The sequence below is a fragment of the Neomonachus schauinslandi genome, chromosome 11 (genome assembly GCF_002201575.2).
Source record: "Neomonachus schauinslandi chromosome 11, ASM220157v2, whole genome shotgun sequence".
NCBI lineage: Eukaryota > Metazoa > Chordata > Mammalia > Carnivora > Phocidae > Neomonachus > Neomonachus schauinslandi.
In genome coordinates this window covers 15,364,582-15,386,838 of record NC_058413.1, presented here as the reverse complement: position 1 = coordinate 15,386,838, position 22,257 = coordinate 15,364,582, and the positions used below count along the sequence as shown (strand labels likewise).

The 22,257-nt window shown below is 41.0% G+C and overlaps 2 protein-coding genes across 5 annotated transcripts in view; one reads left to right on the top strand and one right to left on the bottom strand.

The window, feature by feature from the left end:
- Positions 1–430: 430 nt before the first annotated feature.
- Positions 431–10,917, bottom strand: HARBI1 (harbinger transposase derived 1). Of its 2 annotated transcripts, none has more exons than XM_044919142.1 (4): positions 10,647–10,917; positions 8,426–9,244; positions 1,858–2,367; positions 431–1,652 (listed from the first exon to the last, which is right to left on the bottom strand). In XM_044919142.1, the coding sequence occupies exons 2-3, from the start codon at positions 9,093–9,095 to the stop codon at positions 1,988–1,990; spliced, it is 1,050 nt and encodes a 349-aa protein (XP_044775077.1). In that variant the 5' UTR covers positions 9,096–9,244; positions 10,647–10,917; the 3' UTR covers positions 431–1,652; positions 1,858–1,987. The 2 variants fall into 2 exon arrangements, with proteins under 2 accessions (XP_044775077.1, XP_021541084.1); XM_021685409.2 differs by lacking the exon at positions 10,647–10,917 and adding an exon at positions 10,188–10,271.
- Positions 10,606–22,257, top strand: part of ATG13 (autophagy related 13) — a 55,410-nt gene continuing 43,758 nt past the window's right edge. For all 3 annotated transcript variants that reach the window (XM_044919141.1, XM_021685416.2, XM_021685410.1), the window contains exons 1-2: positions 10,606–10,949; positions 11,327–11,442. The gene's annotated coding sequence lies outside the window, so the exon portion shown is untranslated. The remainder of the gene's footprint in view (positions 10,950–11,326; positions 11,443–22,257) is intronic.

Below are 22,257 nucleotides of genomic sequence, written 5' to 3'. Positions count from 1 at the left end.
TTTTTTTCAGGCTAAAATGCCAGGCATTTTCGAAGTTCACACTCTACCTTGCCACTTATGATACGCAGATGTCAGTCATCCTTTCCTCATGCAATATGCACAACAGAACCAAAACTCTGTAGGGAAAAATACCCATCTCAGGAAACCTGGAAAGACTGCAAGAGTTAAAATATTGCCTCATGAGGAAGACAAAGCAAGCTTGGTAACAGGTTAGATTTTACAAAGGAAAAATATGTAACGGGTCACCTCCGTTGCACAATGAGTAGAACTAACGTTCCTAGGCACCTCTTCGTGGTCCATTCTCATCTCCATGACGTCATTGTACATATCAAGCTCAACCTCCTGCCAATCGGACCCACTCTTTATAGAGTAGGATGATGATGGGAAATAGCATTTGGAATAGAAATAAACAGCAGATAATAATCCATAATTGTTTTTAATCGTGGGGATGAGTCACCCTCAATTTATTTCCAAATTTCTTCTGTCATCAGCTGTTCATTTCTTTACTTTGAAAATCACCAGATTAACACTGCCAAAGGCAGGTAGGAAATGATCCAAGAGCACAATTCTGAAGTAACACATGGTGAGCTGATGAGAAACTGGGAACAAGACAGCCCTCAGGAAAGTCTTTTTTGTCCCAGCAAAGGAACCAAAGTGTGAACCTAATTCACACTTTCATTATTCCAATCAGGTTATTTTTATATCAGTATAATTTTAGAATAAGACTTGGTGAGGGATTATTTATTTTCTGGGAAATTCTGTCCATCACTTTGCACACAAGATATCCAAGTAGGTCTAACACCAAAATTCATTTCACACCATGAAATTATGTTCCTTTTACCTTTTTTACTGCTTTCACAATGCCTTCTTTATTCCCTAAATCTTCCTTCTACTCAAGGAATTTCAAAGCAGAATGGCCAAACAGACATTCGAACATCATGAGCATAAGAAATGTGATCTATTTAGATGTGAGCTGTCAAAACCTGGGTGAATCTCCTCTGTCCATCAATCTATCGGGGTCTTTAGATCTGTAAAGTGTAAGCTTGCTATTTTATCTGTATTTGACTTGTCTTCTTGAAGCTGTTTGGGTTTTTTAAACCGATTTAGCCTCTAACTCCTACTCTGGGTTGGAAAGAGGAGATTGGAGTCCAGATGTTCTCCCTAGAAACCAGGTCCAAGTCACAGTCCAACTATTGCAGAAAGACGAAAGATGGATTCTTCGGCTGTCCCTAACATCCTCTTAAAAAACACAAAGCTGCAAACTCAGATTAGTAGCCACTTACTTTTGTCAGAAGACCACTCCCTAACTTAAATTTGCTCTTTACACTTGCCTCAGATGATGCCTATATAGGCAGCAAAGCAGAAAAGCTAAAATCCCATCCAATAATTCAGGACAAATGAATATTGTTTTCATTTGAAATCTCTAGATAATTAAATAAAAAACATTCTGGCTGAGTGCCATTTTCCCCTTTGCTTTGATTTTATAGGCACAATCATAAATGTCTGCTACTAGTGAGTTTTCAAACGAGTGGTGCTCAGCCTGGAGTTCAGTGGATAGCAGGGAAATATTGGCTTGGTTTTGGGTTAGCTAATATATTTGCAAATGAATCAAGATATTCTGGTATAGCCACAACCCTTCTAAACCACACAGACTAGGGCGCCTGGGTGGCTCAGTTGGTTGGGCGACTGCCTTCGGCTCAGGTCATGATCCTGGAATCCCGGGATCGAGTCCCGCGTCGGCTCCCTGCTCAGCAGGGAGTCTGCCTCTCTCTCTGACCCTCCCCCCTCTCTATCTCATTCTCTCTCTCAAATAAATAAATAAAATCTTTAAAAAATAAATAAATAAACCACACAGACTAAATGTCAATTTGTGACAAGTGTCCACATATTCAGTCATGCTAGATGATGGAACTCTGTAGGGGGTGGTGAGGAGGAAAGTTTGTCACAACTCCTTCTGGAAAGTTTCCCCTCCCCTCCACCTTTCACATTAGCTAAAATGAGTGAGCATCAGCTCCTGACGGATTCGGTCAGCCTCCAGGTCCAAGGACTCCATGTGCTCATACTCTTCTTCAGGGGGCTGTTCCATGGGTCCTGTCATTGGAGAGGACCAAACATCCATCCCATGCTCCAGGGAGATGTTGTGGAGGACACAACAAGCCAAGATAATGTGGCTGGACTTCTCTGGTGAGTACTGCAGTGCTCCCTTGGATCCATCCAGGCAGCGGAATCGGGAGCAGAGAGTTCGGAAAGTTTTCTCAATCACACTGTGAGTTGCAGAATGGGCCATATTATAGCGATATTCGGCCGGAGTTTCAGGAATGTGAAGGGGGGTCATGAGCCAAGTACGCAGAAAGAAGGAACTGTCACCTGTGGGGAAGGTCCAAAGAAATCATAAATCATTCTAATTGGAATACAAACAGAAAGGAAAATCTAGGAACATACACAGAGAATGGATAAGAAAATGCAGACTCTGGAGCCAGTGTGCCCCAGAAAAACCAAGAGGGAAATGTGGTAAAAAGAAGGCATGCCAGGATCATGAGAAGGAAGACATAGGTCTTGGCTGGAAATATCCTTGTTAAAAACAACAGAGAAAAAGGCTGATAGCTTAAAAAAGAAAAGAAAAGAAAAAAAAAAAAAGGCCACGTCTGAAAAAATGTGGGAAGAAGGTGAAGGCACTGAAGGAAATAAAATTCCCAGATTTTCTGAACTCAGAGATATTGTTCTTTAATAAAAGGTTAGTAAAAACTATCATATAGCAAGCCAATCTTCAAAATCTCCAAAGAGAAAAAGTGCAAGAGAGAAAAAAGCGAATTCTGCCAGGAGAGCTCAAAATACTTGTGAGGAAAATTTCTAACTTTACCATTAAAGTGTCAGGTCTGAAAGCACTACCTAGGGATTTCAGAGTATTTCATAGAAAACAATCATTCATTCTCTCAGTGCTAAGAACAGTAAGATGAAAGTCCCAGTGCCTGTGGCAGAGATCAGAACTCAGGCATTCCTAGATATTACATTCACTAGAACCATGCCTTTGTAACAGAGAGACTGGCAGAATTTCACATTAACAAGGAGAACATAAATACAATGATACAAATAGTAAGAGTGATAAGGAAATCAAATCAGAAGTCAATTAAAATAATAAACACGAGGCATTTTCCTAAGGTGACTTCCTTGTCGAATGATCTCAGGCAGTGTTAAGAACAAAATAAAACTCAAGACTGGGATGCAAAGTCCTGTTACAACAAACAGTACAATGTTTCTATGATGCTTAATTGTCCTGACTCTCTACAGCTGGCAGATGAAATGTCTCACACAGAGGCACAAGCCCTTAGAAATCTGAGACAAATAGGCTCTGGGAGTACCAACTTGCACAATAGCTATGTTCCTGACCCACTATCAGTTTTGGTAAATAGTTATGAACTGTTCAGAGTCTAGGTCCTGTTCCAAAATATACAGGACTCCTTTCTTTCAGGAGCTTACATTTTTAAGAACTGGATCAACTTTAAGAAAAATTTTTTATGTTTTTACTTATACATAATTGACATATAACAGTGTATTAATTGTACATACTGGAATGGTGTTAAATATTTAAGAAGTCTCATAATATTTTCAAATTTTACATTTAGTTGACTTTTTTCCCCCAAGTACGAACTATTTTAGTTGAACTCACACCTACTAAATACTGAAGAAACTGATGCTGTAAATAATAACGACAATAGTATCAGTGACTCATTGAATACCTACTATGTAGCAGGCACTGTGTTAGGCACTTTGAAAGTATTATCTCTTGGGCGCCTGGGTGGCTCAGTCGTTAAGTCTCTGCCTTCGGCTCAGGTCATGGTCCCAGGGTCCTGGAATCGAGCCCTGCATCGGGCTCCCTGCTCCGCGGGAAGCCTGCTTCTCCCTCTCCCAATCCCCCTGCTTGTGTTCCCTCTCTCACTGCGTCTTTCTCTGTCAAATAAATAAAATCTTAAAGAAAAAAAGTCTTATCTTGTATTATCCAATCCCGACCCTGCCAGGTAGGATATTATCAAACTCATTTTACCAATGAGAAGATCAAAATATCAGTCAGCCATCCTGTGATATGCCAGGCAAAGGAAGGAGAAGGAGCTAGTCACTAAATGCTTATGTCAGACTCAGAGTCACAGAAACAATGGTGTAATGCTGTAAGAGAGTAAGATAAACATTTACAGTGAATGCCAAAGCACAGAGATACTAAATGGTATTCATTAAACATTTCTCTAAGAAACAGTATGAGCCTTAAATGGGGAGACATAAAGGATAAGCTAGTTAATACAGACCTTTTATAACATGCCCCATGGTCATTACCTGATTATAATTCAAGCACCACTGGAAAACAGACACTCAGGAGGGGATTAGGATCAGAATTGCTAAACAGATTACAATTGCTTACATGATCAGTCATCCACAAGACATTCTGGCAGATCTTACCCAAAGCTGCTTAACAAGACTAGGCCAAGAGCTGAAGAAATAAGAACTCAGACTGAATCCTTTGTAGGAGTAGGTACATTTAGATAACAGGAATAAGGTAACGCAATTCTGAAGGGACAGATGAGAATGAGGAGATGAAGGATGACACCATGGTAAAATTATGCTAAAAAAATTCAGAGGCTCCCATATATCCCTCCTTTGATGGAAACACTATTCTGAATTCTACGTTTGTCATTTCTCTGCATTTGTTTATATTGTATCTAAGCAATATAATATTGTTCTTGGTTTTAAATTTTATCAAAATGATTTCATACTAAAAACAAAACAAAAACAAAAAACGAAGGGAATCATAATCAATTCTACATTTGGCCAATTTAGAACTATTCCACAAATCTGATGGTGTTAAGATATGATCAGCCATCTTATCCTTTTTACCATCTTGTCATCCTCATAATACTGGCAATCTTCCCCGAAATTATTACCCCATTATCCAACAAATCCTTTAGATACCAGTGTTTTCCAAACTTACCTATTTGTACGAATCACTTGAGGCACCTGTTAAAAATGAATGTCTAGATTCTTTCCTTGAAGATTCTCATTCCCAAAGTTTGAAATGGGGCCCAGTGATGTATATTTTTAATAAATTCCCCAGATGACTCTCTTGATCTGGAAAATTTGTGAAACACTATACTAGTTCAGGGGTCTTCAAACTAGTTTTCCTGTTAGAGGTAATGGAGGCTTTGCAAGGGTTATATGCTAGAACTGCTAATAGTACTAAGGGAATCAATTTCCACTGGGTATACTTTTCCCATCCCTAGTGCCTAGCATGTAGCCTGATACCAAAATTGGTCTTAATAAAGATTTGTTAAATGTTGTTACCATATCCATCTTTCCCACTTCCACTCTTCCTGTAAAGAGGGTAATCAGGAAAGTATATAAAAATTTACCAGAGGGGCACCTGGGTGGGTTCAGTCGTTAAGTGTCTGCCTTCGGCTCAGGTCATGATCCCAGGGTCCTGGGATGGAGCCCCGCATCGGGCTCCCTGCTTCGCGGGAAGCCTGCTTCTCCCTCTCCCACTCCCCCTGCTTGTGTTCTCTCTCTCGCTGTGTCTCTCTCTTTCAAATAAATAAATAAGATCTTTAAAAAAAAAATTATCAGAGTTGAGGTGTCTGACTGGCTCAGTCAGTACAGGATGTGACTCTTGATTTTGTCATGAGTTCAAGCTCCACATAGGGCATAGAGCCTACCTAAAAAAAAATTTGTCAGCTTTCCCTTATTTCCAACTATGTCCTGTAAATACCTCAAAAAAAACCAAAGCCATATTTCCGACTGAATCCGGGGTCCCAAGGTGTGAAGGAAAAGAGAATAAGTAATTCCTACATGACCTTGAAGTCCTTAACAGAGGAACTATTTGCCAAATAGAGTTAATTCTTCATGTGACCTAGTTTTAAAAGTTAACCAGAGGGGCACCTGGGTGGCTCAGGTGGTTAAGCATCTTTTGGCTTAGGTCATGATCCCAGGGTCCTGGGATCGAGCCCTGCATCAGGCTCTCTGATCTCCCTCTGCCTGCCGCTCTACCTACCTGTGCACTCTCTGGTGAACAAATAAATAAATAAATAATCTTTAAAAAAGTTAATAAAAGTTAACCACAAGTGACTTAGATATTTGTGCCTTAATTTCCTCCTCCATAAAAATGTTGATATTAGTATTTAACTTTTCAAGAGTTTTTTTTTTTTTTAAAGGGAACATTTAGAATCACTCACATTGGCTGTGTTTCCCTTTTATTTATTTATTCATAAGAGACAGAGAGAGAGAGAGAGGCAGGCTCCCCGCTGAGCAGGGAGCCTGATGCGGGACTCGATCCCAGGACCCTGGGATCATGACCTGAGCCGAAGGCAGATGCTTAACCATCTGAGCCACCCAGGCACCCTAACTTTTCAAGAGTTTTTATAACAATTAAGTGAGATAATCCAATGCAAACTGCTTACAACACTGCCTGACAAGTTCTAAGTGCTCAGCATACTTTGGCTGGCTTTACAGTAAGGTATCAAAGTCATTTCATAAGAAACGAGCTTGGTGGCTCAGTTGGTTAAGTGTCTGACTCTTCGTTTCTGCTCCGGTCATGATGGGGGTGTGGGGCCTGGGATGGAGCCCTGCTCAGCAGGGAGTCTTCTTCTCCCTCTCCCTCTGCTCTCTGTGCTCTTGCTTGTGCTCTCTCTCCCTGAGCGCTCTCTCTCTCAAATAAATAAATAAAAAATCTTAAAAAAAATGAAATTTGAAATTCAAAAAAGGCACAAGGTAGGATTTTTTTTTAGAAAATATTTTATTTATTTATTTAACAGAGAGAGACACAGCGAGAGAGGGAACACAAGCAGGGGGAGTGGGAGAGAGAGAAGCAGGCTTCCAGCGGGGAAGCCCGATGTGAGGCTCGATCCCAGGACCCTGAGATCAGACCTGAGCTGGAGGCAGATGCTTAACAACTGAGCCACCCGGCGCCCCTGGATTTTTTTTTTAAGATCCTGGAATCGGGACCCGAGCTAAAGGCAGACGCCTAACTGACTGAGCCACCCAGGAGCTCCCGCACAAGATAGGATTAAGAAAAAAGTCCAGTAGGATAAAGAGAAGGGGGTACACTGATGACAGAATGTAGAAGCAACAACTCAAGAAACTCACTGAGTTCCAAGACATCACACGCAGTACCCTGGCAGCTCTAAACCAATCATTGTGACAGCAGTCTCTTCCCAGTTGGGACAGGGAAGAAATAAAGAATATTAAAGAGAAATAATTTCTGAGCATCTATTGCATGTAAAATACTGTTATGAGCACACTCAGTGCAGATATGATTAGTGGTTTTGAAAGAGAGGTCTTCCAATCCTTCATGTTTCTTTTTATCTCTCACATAATATGTTGTATAGAAGATAACCTTTGTTCTGTTGCTTACGTAATCCTGTCTGCTTTAAAACAAACAAACACACAGAACTAAGCTGCCAGGCTCAAGGATATTATCACTGTTACCCAACTATATTTCTCCCAGCTATGCAGTCACCCCAGTTTGCACCGCTCAATTTTGAATGGATTCTTGTCCTACTTACATCACGAAGTTAGGCTTCCCAATGGCACTTGGGTAGATCTGTGTAGTGAGCTCCCACAAGAACTGCGGAAATGCACTGTCTGCTATCATTCTTCTTTTTTTTTTAAAAAGATTTTATTTATTTGAGAGAGAGCAAGTTAGAGACAGAGAGCACGAGTGACGGGGGGGTGGGGGGGAGAGGGAGAAGCAGACTCCCTGCTGAGTAGGGAGTCTGACTCAACTTAGGGCTCAATCCCAGGACTCCAGGATCATGACCTGAGCCCAAGGCAGACACTTAACCAACCAAGCCACCCAGGCGCCCCTGCTATCATTTTCATATAGGTATCATAGTGACAATAACCAATGACAAAAATCTTATATTTGTACAATACTTTATAGTGAACTCTCATATATATCACCTAATCCTAACAACAGGTATTACTGCTGTTGGCATTATTTTTAACATTTTACACATGATAAAAGTTAAAGCTCAGTTGTATGGATGTATTATATTTAACCAGATCTGTCCTGATGAAGAATTTCAGCTGTATTTAAGGGAAATGTTTTTGTAGGGTTGTTGTTGCTTTTGTTTCCAACTACAAAACACTGCTGCAGCGTAATTTTATTTCACATCACCAATGTTCAGATTTATGAACATAGGCCTCAAGATAAATCCTTCAAAGTGAGGCTCTGGATCAAATACTATGTTTCTAAACTTTAATAAAATGTCTTCTAAGTGTTCATTTTTTTTTTTTTTTAATTAAGGCTCAGAGAGTTCTCATCTGAGGTCTCATTAAAACAAGAATAGGACTGAGACTCAGGTCTATAGATTCTCAAATTTCATTCTGTTCTGCTACATCATTTTTCTATGGCTACAAAATGAAGCATGTGCACCTGCAAACTTACCAAGCAGCCAGCTATCTTTGTGCATTCCGGCTTCAAAATGACTATTGAGGGAAGACTGCTGCAGCACAGCATAGTCCTGTAGGCTGCCTGGCCAGTTGGTCTCCACAGTCATTAGCACCCCTCTGATGTCACACACCATCAGGCAGTTTAAAGAATGCAGGCCTTTGCGGTTCACATAGGAGAGGTCTTCAGCATTTGGTGCCTTGATTGCTACATGGATACAGTCAACCACCCCTATCACCCCTGGCATCCCTGCCAACCCATAGAATTCATCCTTTAGAGCCTGCACGGAGGCTTCATCAGCTGGAAAGCGAATGAACTGTGTGGCTCTTTCCACAAGTGCTTCAGTTACATTAGCAACACAGCGACTCATAGATGCCTGACTGATTCCAATAGCATCTCCCATCCGAGTCTGGAAGGAACCTGAAGTATAGAAGCCCAATGCTGCAAGGATCTGTGTCTCTGGGCTAATAGCTCTGGATCTCTGAGTAGGTCTAGAAAGACTCGCCCCCAAGAGCTCCACCAAGTAATAAATGAACTGTCGAGGAAACCCATACATGGACATCAAGTATTCATCAGTGACGTCATCCAGCTTAAAGCGGTCCAATGTCCGGTGACCTCGGCCATAGAGTAAGAGATCACAGTCAAGCACTGTTATTGGTATAGCCATGGTACATGTAAATGTGATCTCTCCTTCCCTCTGCTACTTTTCCTGAATTCCTCCCAGTGAAGATGTTGGTGCAAGAAGGTATTTAAGGAAGTGTCAGAATTCAGCAGCTAACCATCAGTTAAATGGCTCTGGCATTTATAATCTTCTCTCTGTAAAGGTTAAAAGAAAAAAGCATTAGAAACAGACCAAAGACTTTAAAGTGATTCAAAGGGTACAACAACTCCATTCCTCAAACTTCCAATCTGTCCAAGCAAAAGGTGCTATACCTGTAACTCTGGGTTTTTCTCCACTAACTCATGGCTGCACATAGGCTTGCTGTGGTTTAAAAGATAATGGAAGCTGTTTTGTATGTAGCAGAGCAGCTCCCTCCACACTAGAGTTTGTAAAAAGGAAGGAAGGAAGGAAGGAAGGAAGGAAGGAAGGAAGGAAGGAAGGAAAAGAAAATGGGAGATGATTTTTGTGGCTCACTTAATGCTTGGCATTTGAACCGGGGAAGAGCAAAAGATTAATGGAGGAGGGGCACCTAACTGGCTTAGTCCCTACAGGGAGGGTCTCCTGATCTCCGGGTTTTAAGTTCCAGCCCCATGTTGGATGTACAGATTACTTAAAATCTTAAAAAAAAATTAATGGAGGCGATAGCGTAATTATCCATAAGGCAAAAGAGGTCTGCTCCTAACTACACAGGCCACGAACTGGCTAACATGTCTTAACTACTCAGGTCAGGGATTAGTCACGCCGGGTTTCATTACCCAAGCCTTCTGGCTCCACCTGGTAAGTATGAGAGGGACGTGAGGGGGTGCTCAAACCAGTCTAGCAAGAGAGATGGAGGCAAAAAACTGCCCGCAGTCCAGCCTGGTAGACACAGATCGTGTGCTCTAACAACCGGCTATCCCTTCTTCCCCGAAATCCAAATCCTGAGGCTGAGGGCCAGGAAGCAAGGAAGCCCAGACAGGTTGGAAGAAAGGCGCAAAAGAGGCTGGGTGAGCCAGAGCTGGGATGCGACTCCGTCACTTTTAAAAGGTGCCTTAGAAATGATACTTAGAAATCTGATTGCGCCGGCCACTCAAAGTCAGCCAAGGACCATCAACCCACCTCTCCGCGGCTGCGGCGTTACCAGCAGCACTCCCCACCTACCCACCCACCCAGCCGGATCCGGCCCTCCACTGGAAGCCGCGGCCGCGCACTAGCCGCCACGGCGCTCACCATAGGCACCGCCTCCTCGCGTCAGCGGCCTCCCCACGCTGCGTTCTTACTGCCGCTTCCGCGGCGGCGTGCGGTTCGGTGGCGCACATTCGACACATGGCTCAAACGTTCTCACCCTTTAAAGGACCCCCGTCTTTACGCCCTTCTTTCCTTCTGAGACACTTGGAAAAATTGGTGAGAAAGATTTACATGGAAAGGAAATCAACTTTTATGGTAATTAAGAGGAAAGAGATGAAATAGGGCGTCCAAACTGTAGCGAAAGTGCGGATGAGGTTAGGCAGCTGTATTTCCCCCATAGCCCTCTTCCTCCCCCCGCCTTCATCCAAGCGGATGAAAACAAACACTAACGATGGCGGCGCCGGGAGTCGACCGGCAGCTGGGCTTAAGGCAGGAGTGATCGCTTGAGCTGTGAGGGCACTCTTGCAGAGCGCCAGTCAACGTGAGTGCGACAACTCGCGCAGTCCTGGGAGTGAAACACCCGGGGCCCCTGAGCCACGAGCCTCCTGAAGCTTGAGGTATCTATCTGCGACCCTTGCTGTCACTGCAGCTCCGGGGCGTAGAGTCCTCAGCCAGGAGGCGCAGCTGGCCGGCCCCAGGCCCCGGCCTCCGTAATGAGAGCCCAGAGCCAATCTCTGTGTCGCAGCTTCGCAGGTACTAACTTCAGTGGGGATACCCCCAGATCATTCAGCGCCCCCGGGTGGGAGGCAATGGATCTGCGGCCTATCGGGTACCTCCTTGTGAGGACTAAGCCGAGTAGCCGCAGTACAGTCCCCAGAGCTTTCTTTGGGAAGTCGGGTTGATGTAGGCCCCGTTGGCCCTCGATGGCTCTTAGTCTTAACAGAAATCCACAAAGCTTTCGTCTCTACTTTCTCAGCTTTTTGGGTTATTTGTAAGGCTTTTTGGAATTTGTGGGACCTTAACTCCGGGGTTGGTACCAGTATGAGTGAGGTAGGTTTTCATTCAATCAAGATTTGTTGGAAAAACAAACAAAAAACTTGCTGAGTGCCAAATATGTACTCCGCGTGTAGGTGAGGGTGACTGTTGACTAGTGAAAAAAGGGACCCAAGGTTCACGACTATCTTCTTACTGGCAGTGGAACGACCTGTGGAAACCGGCGATCCATTCTCATTTAATAAATCTCTGGGTAAGTGGCTAAACACCTTTTTGGGTTCATCACTAACCCATCTCCGTTTTCACTTTCCAAGTCAGTTCTCAGTTTGCCTTGTCAATTGATTGTAGCATTTCACTTTTAGTATTTTCCCTTCAGAGAGAGAGAGAGAGAGCTGGATCATTATACTTAGTTTAAAACTCATCTCCTAAGATGGTAGAATTTATTGAACACTTTCAGTAGGAGATGTGCAATAATAAAAACAGATCCTTTCTTTACACTAAATTAATTTCTAGGTTTTCCGGTGTTTTATTAATGTTAATCCTTTTTATATGTGGCTGTTGTGGCCCCAGCTAAATTACAAATTTTGTTTTCAACTCCATTTTTCAGCTGAGCAGAAATACTTGTGAAATGGAATCCTGAGTTAATATTTTTAATGCACAGTGGATGATGAATAAGTGCTGAAGCAAGTGTCAAATGTACTGATTCGTATAATAAGATAAATGCAGTTAATTCATGCACTGTTTTCAGATTGTACCCTTTTGGGTATAAGGTTAAGGCTATGGCAACTTTTGAGATTCACATTTCATAAAAATTGCAAAACACTGGGTTTTCCATTAGACTTAACAGTTCTTATTGTGTATTTGTATTTTTTCCCTTAAGAGTGGTTATTAAAATTGAATTTTTTTTTTTTAAGATTTTATTTATTTGACAGAGATAGTGAGACCAGGAACACAAGCAGGGAGAGTGGGAGAGGAAGAAGCAGGCTTCCTGCCGAGCAGGGAGCCCAATGTGGGACTCGATCCCAGGACCCTGGGATAATGACCTGAGCCGAAGGCAGACGCTTAACGACTGAGCCACTCAGGCGCCCTAAAATTGAATTTAAAAAATTGCATCAAAAACTGCAGATCTTGAGCCCCTAAACACTCCATATTATATTGTTTTATTTAAGGACTAAGAATCAGCTGGACACAGTGAAGTCCTACCATATATGCATAATGGAATTATGCTGTATGGAGGTGGAGGCAAGAAATCTTTTCTATTGTCTGTCCTGCCCCCATCCACCCTGATTTAACTGTATTAGCTTATATGACCTCCATGACTCAGAGCAGGGTGCCCATAGCCTAAATGCAAAAAGAAGATACTAACTTTTGAGCTTTCAGAGACCCAAGTCATACTGTGTGAGTGATTTTTCAAAGATAATTTTGACTATTCAGAAAAAGTACCCACTCGATAAGGTGCATTCCCAATATTCTGCATTTATATTTTGCTCAAGTGGGAGTGAAAGGTTTGTTTTGGAATCGTTATCTGGAGAGAAGTTATTTAATCTTAGCAATACCTAAAACACCAGAAATTTCATTTTTAAAGATTTGTTTATTTATTTATTTGAGAGAGAGAGAGCACGAGAGTGCGTGCGCTTGCAGTGGGAAGGAACAGAGGGAGAAGAGTCCCAAGCCGACTAGGCGCTGAGCACTGGGAGACTTGGGGCTTGATCTCATAACCCTGAGATCAGATCTGAGCAGAAACCAAGGGTCCCGCACTTAACCGACTGCACCATCCAGGTGCCCCTGAAACTTAAGTTTTAAATATTTCTTTTCCTTCTAAAACAGTTTTTACTGTATTATGGAAGAGATGAATAATTATATTCATAACACTGGTTGGAATGCTGCTTAGATTAGAAAATGAAGAGTAACCTAAAAAAATTCCTCGGTTTTGACCCTTTATTATTCAACTTCTTTTTCGTTTTTGTTTTGTTTTTTTAAAGATTTTATTTATTTATTTGACAGAGAGAGACACAGCGAGAGAGGGAACATAAGCAGGGGGAGTGAGAGAGGGAGAAGCAGGCTCCCCGCGGAGCAGGGAGCCTGATGTGGGGCTCTATCCCAGGACCCTGGGATCACGACCTGAGCCGAAGGCAGTCGCTTAACCGACTGAGCCACCCAGGCGCCCGTATTTTATTTTTTAATGGCTTGTATGTTGACTTGAGAGTCTTCAAATACTTTACTAAAAGTTTTTTTTTTTTCCCCTAAAAGTTAATTCTTTTTTCTTTTTAAAGATTTTATTTATTTATTTATTTATTTGAGAGAGAGAGAGAGAGAGAGAGAGAGAAACAACACGAGAGGGGAGAGGGTCAGAGGGAGAAGCAGGCTCCCTGCTGAGCCGGGAGCCCGATGTGGGACTCGATCCCAGGACTCTGGCCGGGACCATGACTTGAGCCGAAGGCAGTCGCTTAACCAGCTGAGCCACTCAGGCGCTCTAAAAGTTAATTCTTGAATAAAGATTACTTAGATTTTATATGTGGATGATTTGGAAGCCAATTTGGGGTGTTGAGCTGAGTAAGGAACAATTTTTTCATGCATGGGTTTAATAGAGAGGGTGCATGGGTTGCTGGTCCTTGCTTCCTCTCAAATTGTGGAGACCAATAAAAACTGTAAGTAGTCCTTGATACGATAAGGGCATACAGCCAGGAAGAATGCAAAGGAGGCTATCTAGGCCTCTCTACCCATGGACCATCAACAAACTTTTCTTACAGTTTGGGTTTTAAATCTTAAAAGGATTTTAAATCCTTCAGGAATGTAAAATCCGTTTTAAATCTTTTAAATAGGTTTTTAAATCCCTAAATAGTTGTTTTTAACTGTAGAGTAAACTGTGGGCCAGTTTATTAGAGAAATCCTCTAGGGGTGCCTGGGTGGCTCAGTTGTTAAGCGTCTGCCTTCAGCTCAGGTCGTGAGGTCCTGGGATCGAGCCCCGCATCGAGCCCCGCATCGAGCCCCGCATCGAGCCCCGCATCAGGCTCCCTGCTCAGCAGGAAGCCTGCTTCTCCCTCTCTCGCTCCCCCTGCTTGTGTTCCTTCTCTCGCTGTGTCTCTCTCTGTCATATAGATAAATAAAATTTAAAGAAAAGAAATCCTCTAAATGCCAGTGTAGGTGGCACAGGAAACTTGTTTTGCCCTCATGGTGTCCCCCATATGTCGTTGGTTACAAGAGAAGGGAACCACTACTTACAAAAACAACTCAGTTAACATGAACAGTTGACTGTCGGTCAGTAGTATCTTCTTAGTAAAATAAAGGTAAATAAAGAATTTATAGAAGTTCTAACTTAATACTGTCATTTTGGAAAATGCTGCTTTCACTTTTGACTTTTGATTCCCACAAATGTGAAAGAAATACGGAGTTAAAAATCCTTTTATATTCTCTCCAGTCTTAAGGTTTGTCTGTTCCCCGCCCCCTCCAATTCCTTCTGTATTGCCCACAACTATTAAGTCATTAGGAAAGAGATAATACTGAGAAATACTGAGATTTAGATGTCCTCTTTTAATTATAAGTTTAAGGGTGTTTTTACTCCTGAATCTATTTCTGTTGGAATTTTCAAGAGACCAGATATTTGGCCTTATTTATTCTTTGGAATAAATAGTTAATTAAGCATGGCTTTATCTTTATTCCCACCTCCCGTTTTCTTTCCGTTTGTTTTACTTATGGTTTCTTAAATTGAATACTTAAGTTTTTAAATTATAAAGTCATTTAGAGCTATACATTTTCTTCTGAATGCTCCTTTTGCTGTATGTCATTTTTTTTTGTTGTCAGATACTCTCCATTTTGTTAATTTCTAAGTAATTATAACTTTGGTTTTTATTTCATTTTTTATTATAAAAAGCTTCTTAGTTTATACATGGTTAACTTTTTGTTGTGTATTTCTAGTTTATTGGATTATGGGCAAAAGCATCTTGGAAATTTTTTTTAACAGTCAAGAGTATGATTAATTTATTACATTCCTTGAACTGTAAATAACAAGACCTTTATTGAGGGTCTCATATATAGCGAGTGCTCTTTACAGGAACTATCTCATTTAATCCTCACCACAACATTATGAGGTAGGTATTACTTACCGACATTTTATAAGAAAGGAATCTGAGGTATAGAAAGATTGGATGACTTGCCATGTATACCATTACATATATAGAGACTTGGTTTTATTATTCAGATCCTCTGTATTTTTGTTTATATCTACTTGAGCTGTCAAAGAGGTATGTTGAATCTTCAGGTTATAGTTTTGGTTTGATCAAGGTCTCCTAGTATCTCTAGGAATTTTTGCTTTATGTATTTTATTGCTATATTACTTATATATGAAGGTTTATGGCTGTTATATTTTCTGAGAGTATTTTGTCATTACTCAGTATCCCTTTTAATCTCATTTCATAACTTTTGGCCTAGAATCCTGCTATAAATAATACTACCTTTTTTTTTTTTAAGATTTTTATTTATTTATTTGACTGAGAGAGACACAGTGAGAGAGGGAACACAAGCAGGCTTCCCGAGGAGCCCGGAGCACACTGCGGGGCTCGATCCCAGGACCCTGGGATCATGACCCGAGGTGAAGGCAGACGCTTAATGACTGAGCCACCCAGGCACCCCAAAATATTGCTACTTCTGCTCTTTTTCTTTTCTTTCTTTCCTCTTCCTCTTTTTTTTTTTTTTAAGCTGAGTATTCTATGCTTATTTCTTTATTTTCAAACTTCTTTGTAACTCTTAGGCAGGAAGACTATTTCAGTTGTTTAAACCTTTCTGTTCTGTTCTTCATTTGTCTACAAAGAACTTTCTCAATAGGAAAGAGGATCTCTACAATTTTTTTTTTTTAAAGATTTTATTTATTTATTTGACAGAGAGAGACACAGCGAAAGAGGGAACACAAGCAAGAGGGAGTGGGAGAGGGAGAAGCAGGCTTCCCGCGGAGCAGGGAGCCTGATGCGGGGCTCGATCCCAGGACCCTGGGATCATGACCTGAGCCGAAGGCAGGCGCTTAACAACTGAGCCACTCAGGCGCCCCGAGGATCTCTACAATTTAATAATAACTCTAACGCCTAGAAAGTGGGGAAATTAATGTTTTGTCTGTTTGTACTTGAACTTGTACTTAACTATTTTTTCTTAAATGTTATTGATTTGCCATATTGAGCTTTTCATTCTGAATCTAAAACATTTAAAAACTCTTATGTTAAAAACTGGAAAACAGGGACGCCTGGGTGGCTCAGTCAGTTCAGCAACTGTCTTCAGCTCAGGTCATGATCCCAGGGTACTGGGATCGAGCCTCATGTCGGGCTCCCTGCTCAGTGGGGAGTCTGCTTCTCCCTCTCCCTCCGCCCCTCCCCCCCCGCTTGTGTGTGCGCACATGCGTGCTCTCTCTATCTTAAATAAATAAAATCTTAAAAAGAAAAAAACCCTGGAAAACAGATTATTTTTTTAGTAAACTTTAGTTAACTTTTCCCAGTTTTGTTTTGTTTTGTTTTTAGTAGACTCCATTCCCAGGGTGGAGCCCAATGAGGGTTTTTTTGGTTTTTTTTAAGATTTTTATTTATTTATTTGACAGAGACAGAGATAGCGAGAGCAGGAACACAAGCAGCGGAAGTGGGAAAGGGTGAAGCAGGCTTCCCCTTGAGGAGGGAGCCCGATGTGGGACTCGATCCCAGGACCCTGGGATCATGACCTGAGCCGAAGGCAGATGCTTAGCGACTGAGCCACCCAGGCACCCCCAATGAGGGGTTTGAACTCACAACCCTGAGATCAAGACCTGAGCCAAAATTAAGAGTCAGACACTTAACCGACCGAGCTGCCCAGGCACCCCTAAATTTTCCCAGTTTTAAGGACTAGAGATATGATCTGGAGTCATTTTTATATAATCTCTTGCCAAATTATTCAGTTGTTTCTTTGAAATTATTTGCCTTTTTCTTCTTTGTTGTCTGTGTCACCTTAAATCTAGTGTATCAGCAACTCCCCGTCTGGATTGCTAAAGTAGCTTCCTAGCTGGTCTCTCTGTTTCTTGTCCCTTTACTTTACCCTCCCCTCTCTGTATTCAAATTAATGTCCCTAAATCTTACCCAAAGAAGAATCTGCATTGACTCCCTACTAATCTTTTAGAGCCTCTTTTGCTCACTTTCATGACTGCCTAATAATCTGGCCAGACCATACTTACCCACTTTATTTTTCTTTACCCCTTTACATGAAAATTCTCAGTTATGTATTTCCTAATTTTGCTTCTCCCCTATTCTTTCTCCTCTTCCTCTGAGACTCCACTTACACATATGTTAGACCTTTCCCTGTGTTCCCCCATGTCTCAGGTAACCACATGTCTCATTTTGTACCTGTTGTCATGGTATGATTAAATACCTTAAATCATGCCCTTTAACTCTCAAAAGTATCCCGAGAGTACATGGTCACTTTGTGTCTTTCATACACTGTTCTTTATTTTCCGTCCTTTTGCCTTTCTGTACTTCATTCCTGATACTTTTTTTTGGCCTGTATTCACGTTCACTGTTTCTATCTTCTGCTGGTCTAATCTGATGTTAGACTCAACCATTGAGTTCTTTTTTTTTTTTTATAAAGATTTTATTTATTTATTTGAGAGAGAGAGAGAGAGAAACAGCATGAGAGGGCATAGGGTCAGAGGGAGAAGCAGGCTCCCCACTGAGCTGGGAGCCCAATGTGGGACTCGATCCCAGGACTCCGGGATCATGACCTGAGCCGAAGGCAGTCACTTAACCAACTGAGCCACCCAGGCGCCCAACCATTGAGTTCTTAATTTAGTGTTTTGTTTTTTAGTTCTAGAATTTCTACTTGGTTCTTTTTGCAGTGTTTAGTTCTCTGTGCAAATCCTCAATTTTGTGCTTTATTTAATTGAACATATTAAACATAGTAATTTTTTTTTTAAGATTTTATTTATTTATTTGACAGAGAGAGGCACAGAGAGAGAGGGAACACAAGCAGGGGGAGTGGGAGATGGGAGAAGCAGGCTTCCCGCCGAGCAGGGAACCCGATGCGGGGCTCGATCCCAGGAGCCTGAGATCATGACCTGAGCCAAAGGCAGATGCTTAATGACTGAGCCACCCAGGCGCCCCTAAGCATAGTAATTTTTAAGAATGTGTCTGATTTTTAACATACTTCTAATGTCTGTTGTATATGTTAGATTTGGGTCATTTGGATTTTATCTCCATGAATGCCCAGTTTATTTTAATATGTGCCAGCTAGTGTATATAAAAAATTGTAGAGATAATTTGGAGGCTAGGGTGACATTATTTTCTTCCAGAGAGAAATTACATGTGTTTCTACAGAGGCAAAGACAGACCTTATCCCACATTGTTGAAGATGAGTGATGTTTAAAATTTTTCATAATAAAAACTTTAAAAAAGTTATTTTGAAATCATACAAATTACAACTACATTTAATTGTTTTCTGAGAGAAAAAGTATCCACTGTTTTTGTAAATTAAAAAAAATTAATACAGCAATAGCATATTTATCTGGGCTATTATGGATAAAAATGGAAAGGAGGAACAGAGATGGACTGTGAAGAACAAGGAAATACTTGGAGAAAAAGGAAAGGAAGAAAGACCTATAATAATATCTGTCATCTCTGTCCCTTTTGTCCTCATTTTGTGTGCTAATCTTAAAATTCAACCCATTACCTAATGTAAAATGGTATGGCTGCTTTGGAAGACAGTTTGGCAGTTTCTCAAAAAGTTAAATGTTGAATTACCATATGACCCAGTAATTCCCTTTGTAGGTATATATAAAGAATTGAGAACATATGTTAACACAAAAACTTGTACGTGATGTTCTTAGCAGTATTATTTATAATGGCCAAAAAGCGGAGATCGCTCAAATGTTCGTCAACTGATGAATCAGTAAACAAAATTTGGTGTAGCCATACAATGGAATATTATTCAGCCATAAAAAGGAATGAAGTACTGAGACCTTCTACAACACAGATTGAACCTTGAAAACCTTATGCTTAGTGAAAGAAACAAATCACAAAAAGACCACATATTATATAATTTCCTTTATAGGAAATGTCCAGAATAAGCAAGTCCGTAGCTACAAATCATAATATTAGTGGTGGCCAGGTACTAGAAGGAGGGAGAATTGGGGAGTGACTGATAACAGATGTGAAATTCCATTTTAGTGTAAAGAAAATGCGATGGTTGTGCATCTTTGTGAATGTACTAAAAAGCAAAAATCTGTACACTTTAAAATGGTGACTTTTATGATATGTGAATTGTATATCAATTTTTAAGAAAAACTATATAAAACGATTAAAAAAAAAATCCTAAATCACCCCTCCGTCTGCAGTTCAAAAGCTCTAGGTCTTTGTCCCCTTCCTTCCAAGCTATTCTCCAGTCCCAATCCTGTACACTCTGTAGTTTTCAAAACTACCTTTCCTTGCTACCTTATACTCAGATCTTTACAACTGTGTTTCTCTTTTTTTTTTTTTTAAAGATTTTATTTATTTATTTGAGACAGAGAGAATGAGAGAGAGAGAGCACATGAGAGGGGGGAGGGTCAGAGGGAGAAGCAGGCTCCCCGCCGAGCAGGGAGCCCGATGCGGGACTCGATCCAGGGACTCCAGGATCATGACCTGAGCCGAAGGTAGTTGCCCAACCAACTGAGCCACCCAGGTGCCCTACAACTGTGTTTCTCTTGTGCCTACACTGACTCCTGATGATTTGGGCCTTAGCATTTTGTAGATCCCATAAACTTTCTCTTTTATATGTTTGCCATGTTCACAAGTAAACATTTTCTTTCAACTTGCCTATTCTTATCTCAGATGTGTAGTCTCTCATATTGTCTTGTTCTTTTGCATTTTTTGATGTTTTATTTCTATGTGCAGTCTGTAAGTTTTTATTTTTTAATTTTTTTTTAAAGTTTGGTTAATTTTTTTAGTGATCTCTACCCCCAACCCCAAGATCAAGAATTGCATGCTCTTCTGACTGAGCCAGCCAGGTGCCTTCAGTCTGTAAATTTTTAAATTATGAATTCATCTAGCTAGAAGTTGGGAGGAAGGGTTGTGAGTATGGCCTGTCAGCAGGCTCTTGATAACCCAAGGTTGTTGAAAGCTTCTCCCAGCGCTGTTTCAGGCTTGCTTCTGCCTGTTTCTAGGGATTACAATGGTTCTGGGACCAGTTTTTAGATTAATTTCTTGGCTTTTTATTTCCTTATCCTGAATGTAGGTAATGTAATTTTGGATCTTATGTCTAGGTACTTTACTGACTTAATGTTTTTGAAGTTTTGAGAGTGATTTTCCCACCTCCCAACCTTGCCATGATAGGATGACAAACCTCTTTATTACTTTTCTAGGGTTCTTCTGGCCTCTGTGATCAAGGAGCACTTGGCTCTGCAGTTTTGTGCAAAGCACTGGGTTTCTACCTGCCTGTAAGACTGAGGTACTATCTCCCACCCCCATGCTTGTTCTCATATATTCATTAGGAGAACCTGACCTTGGGGGCGCCTGGCTGGCTCAGTCAGAGAGTGTGACTCTTGATCTCAGGGTTGTGAGTTCAAGCCCCACATTGGGCGTGGAGCCTACTTCAAAAAAAAAAAAAAAAAAAAAGAACCACCTGACCTGACCTTGCTTCCCATAGACCTCAGCTCCCTGGCATCAGTTTTTCCCTTACATCTATGGCATTGACTTACCTTTTCTGGAGCCTGGGCTTTCTCAATATTTCTTGTTCAGTTGTAGGTCACAACTTTTTATTGTCATAATTTATCTGCATTTTTATGTGCTTGTAGCAGGAGGGAAGACTAACAACATCAGTTCAGTCCACTTTGTTGGATGTCCCCCTCAGAGAATGACTCCTGTGTATCATGACACAGTGCATTGAAGTCTTTGTCTACTTTACTCCAAGGCAAGGATTTTTTTTTTTTTTTAAGATTTTATTTATTCATTTGACAGAGAGAGAGAGACAGCGAGAGAGGGAACACAAGCAGGGGGACTGGGAGAGGGAGAAGCAGGCTTCCCGCTGAGCAGGGAGTCCGTTGCGGGACTCGATCCCAGGACCCTGGGATCATGATAAGGCAAGGATTTTCTGTGACGGAGTTTGTAAGTACAGCCAGAGCAGTCATTCAGATGTTTGAAAAACTGTATTTGAAATAGGTTTACAAGGAGATAGACCTAGTTTTAGAAAATTTTATGCGGGGTGCAAGTTAAGTTTTCTACCCTGTTACAGATCATTTGATGAGAATTGATTTTGTTTGTTAATTAAAAAAATTTTTTTGAAAACCATCAGATCTACAGAAAAATTGTTAAGAATTTTACCATGTACTCTCATATACTCTTCACCTAGATTCACACATTGTTCATGCTTTACCGCATTGCTTTGTCATACAGTATATGTCTCTGTGTGTCATATGCTATATAACATAATAATATATAATTTCTTTTTTCCCTTTCCCTTTTTTTTTTTGCTGGGCCCTTGAGAAAAGTTACGTGTATTTCTAAGAACAAGAGCATTGACCAAAGTGTAATTGTATCAAATTCAGGAAATTTAACATTAGTGTACAGTTACTAGTATGCCTAGTATACATTCATTACCAAGTGTTACTGAGTATATAGTCAGTACCAAATGTTACCAATTGTTTCAATTCTGTTCTTTATAGCAACTTCTTTTTTCAGATTTTATTTATTTAATTTAATTTAATTTATTTATTTATTTTAAGATTTTATTTATTTATTTGACAGAGAGAGATAGCGAGAGCAGGAACACAAGCAGGGGGAGTGGGAGAGCGAGAAGCAGGCTTCCTGCCGAGCAGGGAGCCCGATGTAGGACTCGATCCCAGGACCCTGGGATCACGACCCGAGCCGAAGGCAGACGCTTAACGACTGAGCCACCCAGGCGCCCTTTATTTATTTATTTTAGATTGTATTTTTAAGTAATCTCTACACCCAATGTGGGGCTTGAACCAAAAACCCTGAGATCAAGAGTTGCATGCTCTGCCAACTAAGCCAGTCAGGTTCCCTTATAGAAAACTTCTTAGAAGTCTATGATGGGGGCACCTGGGTGACTCAGTCAATTAAGCGACCCACTCTTA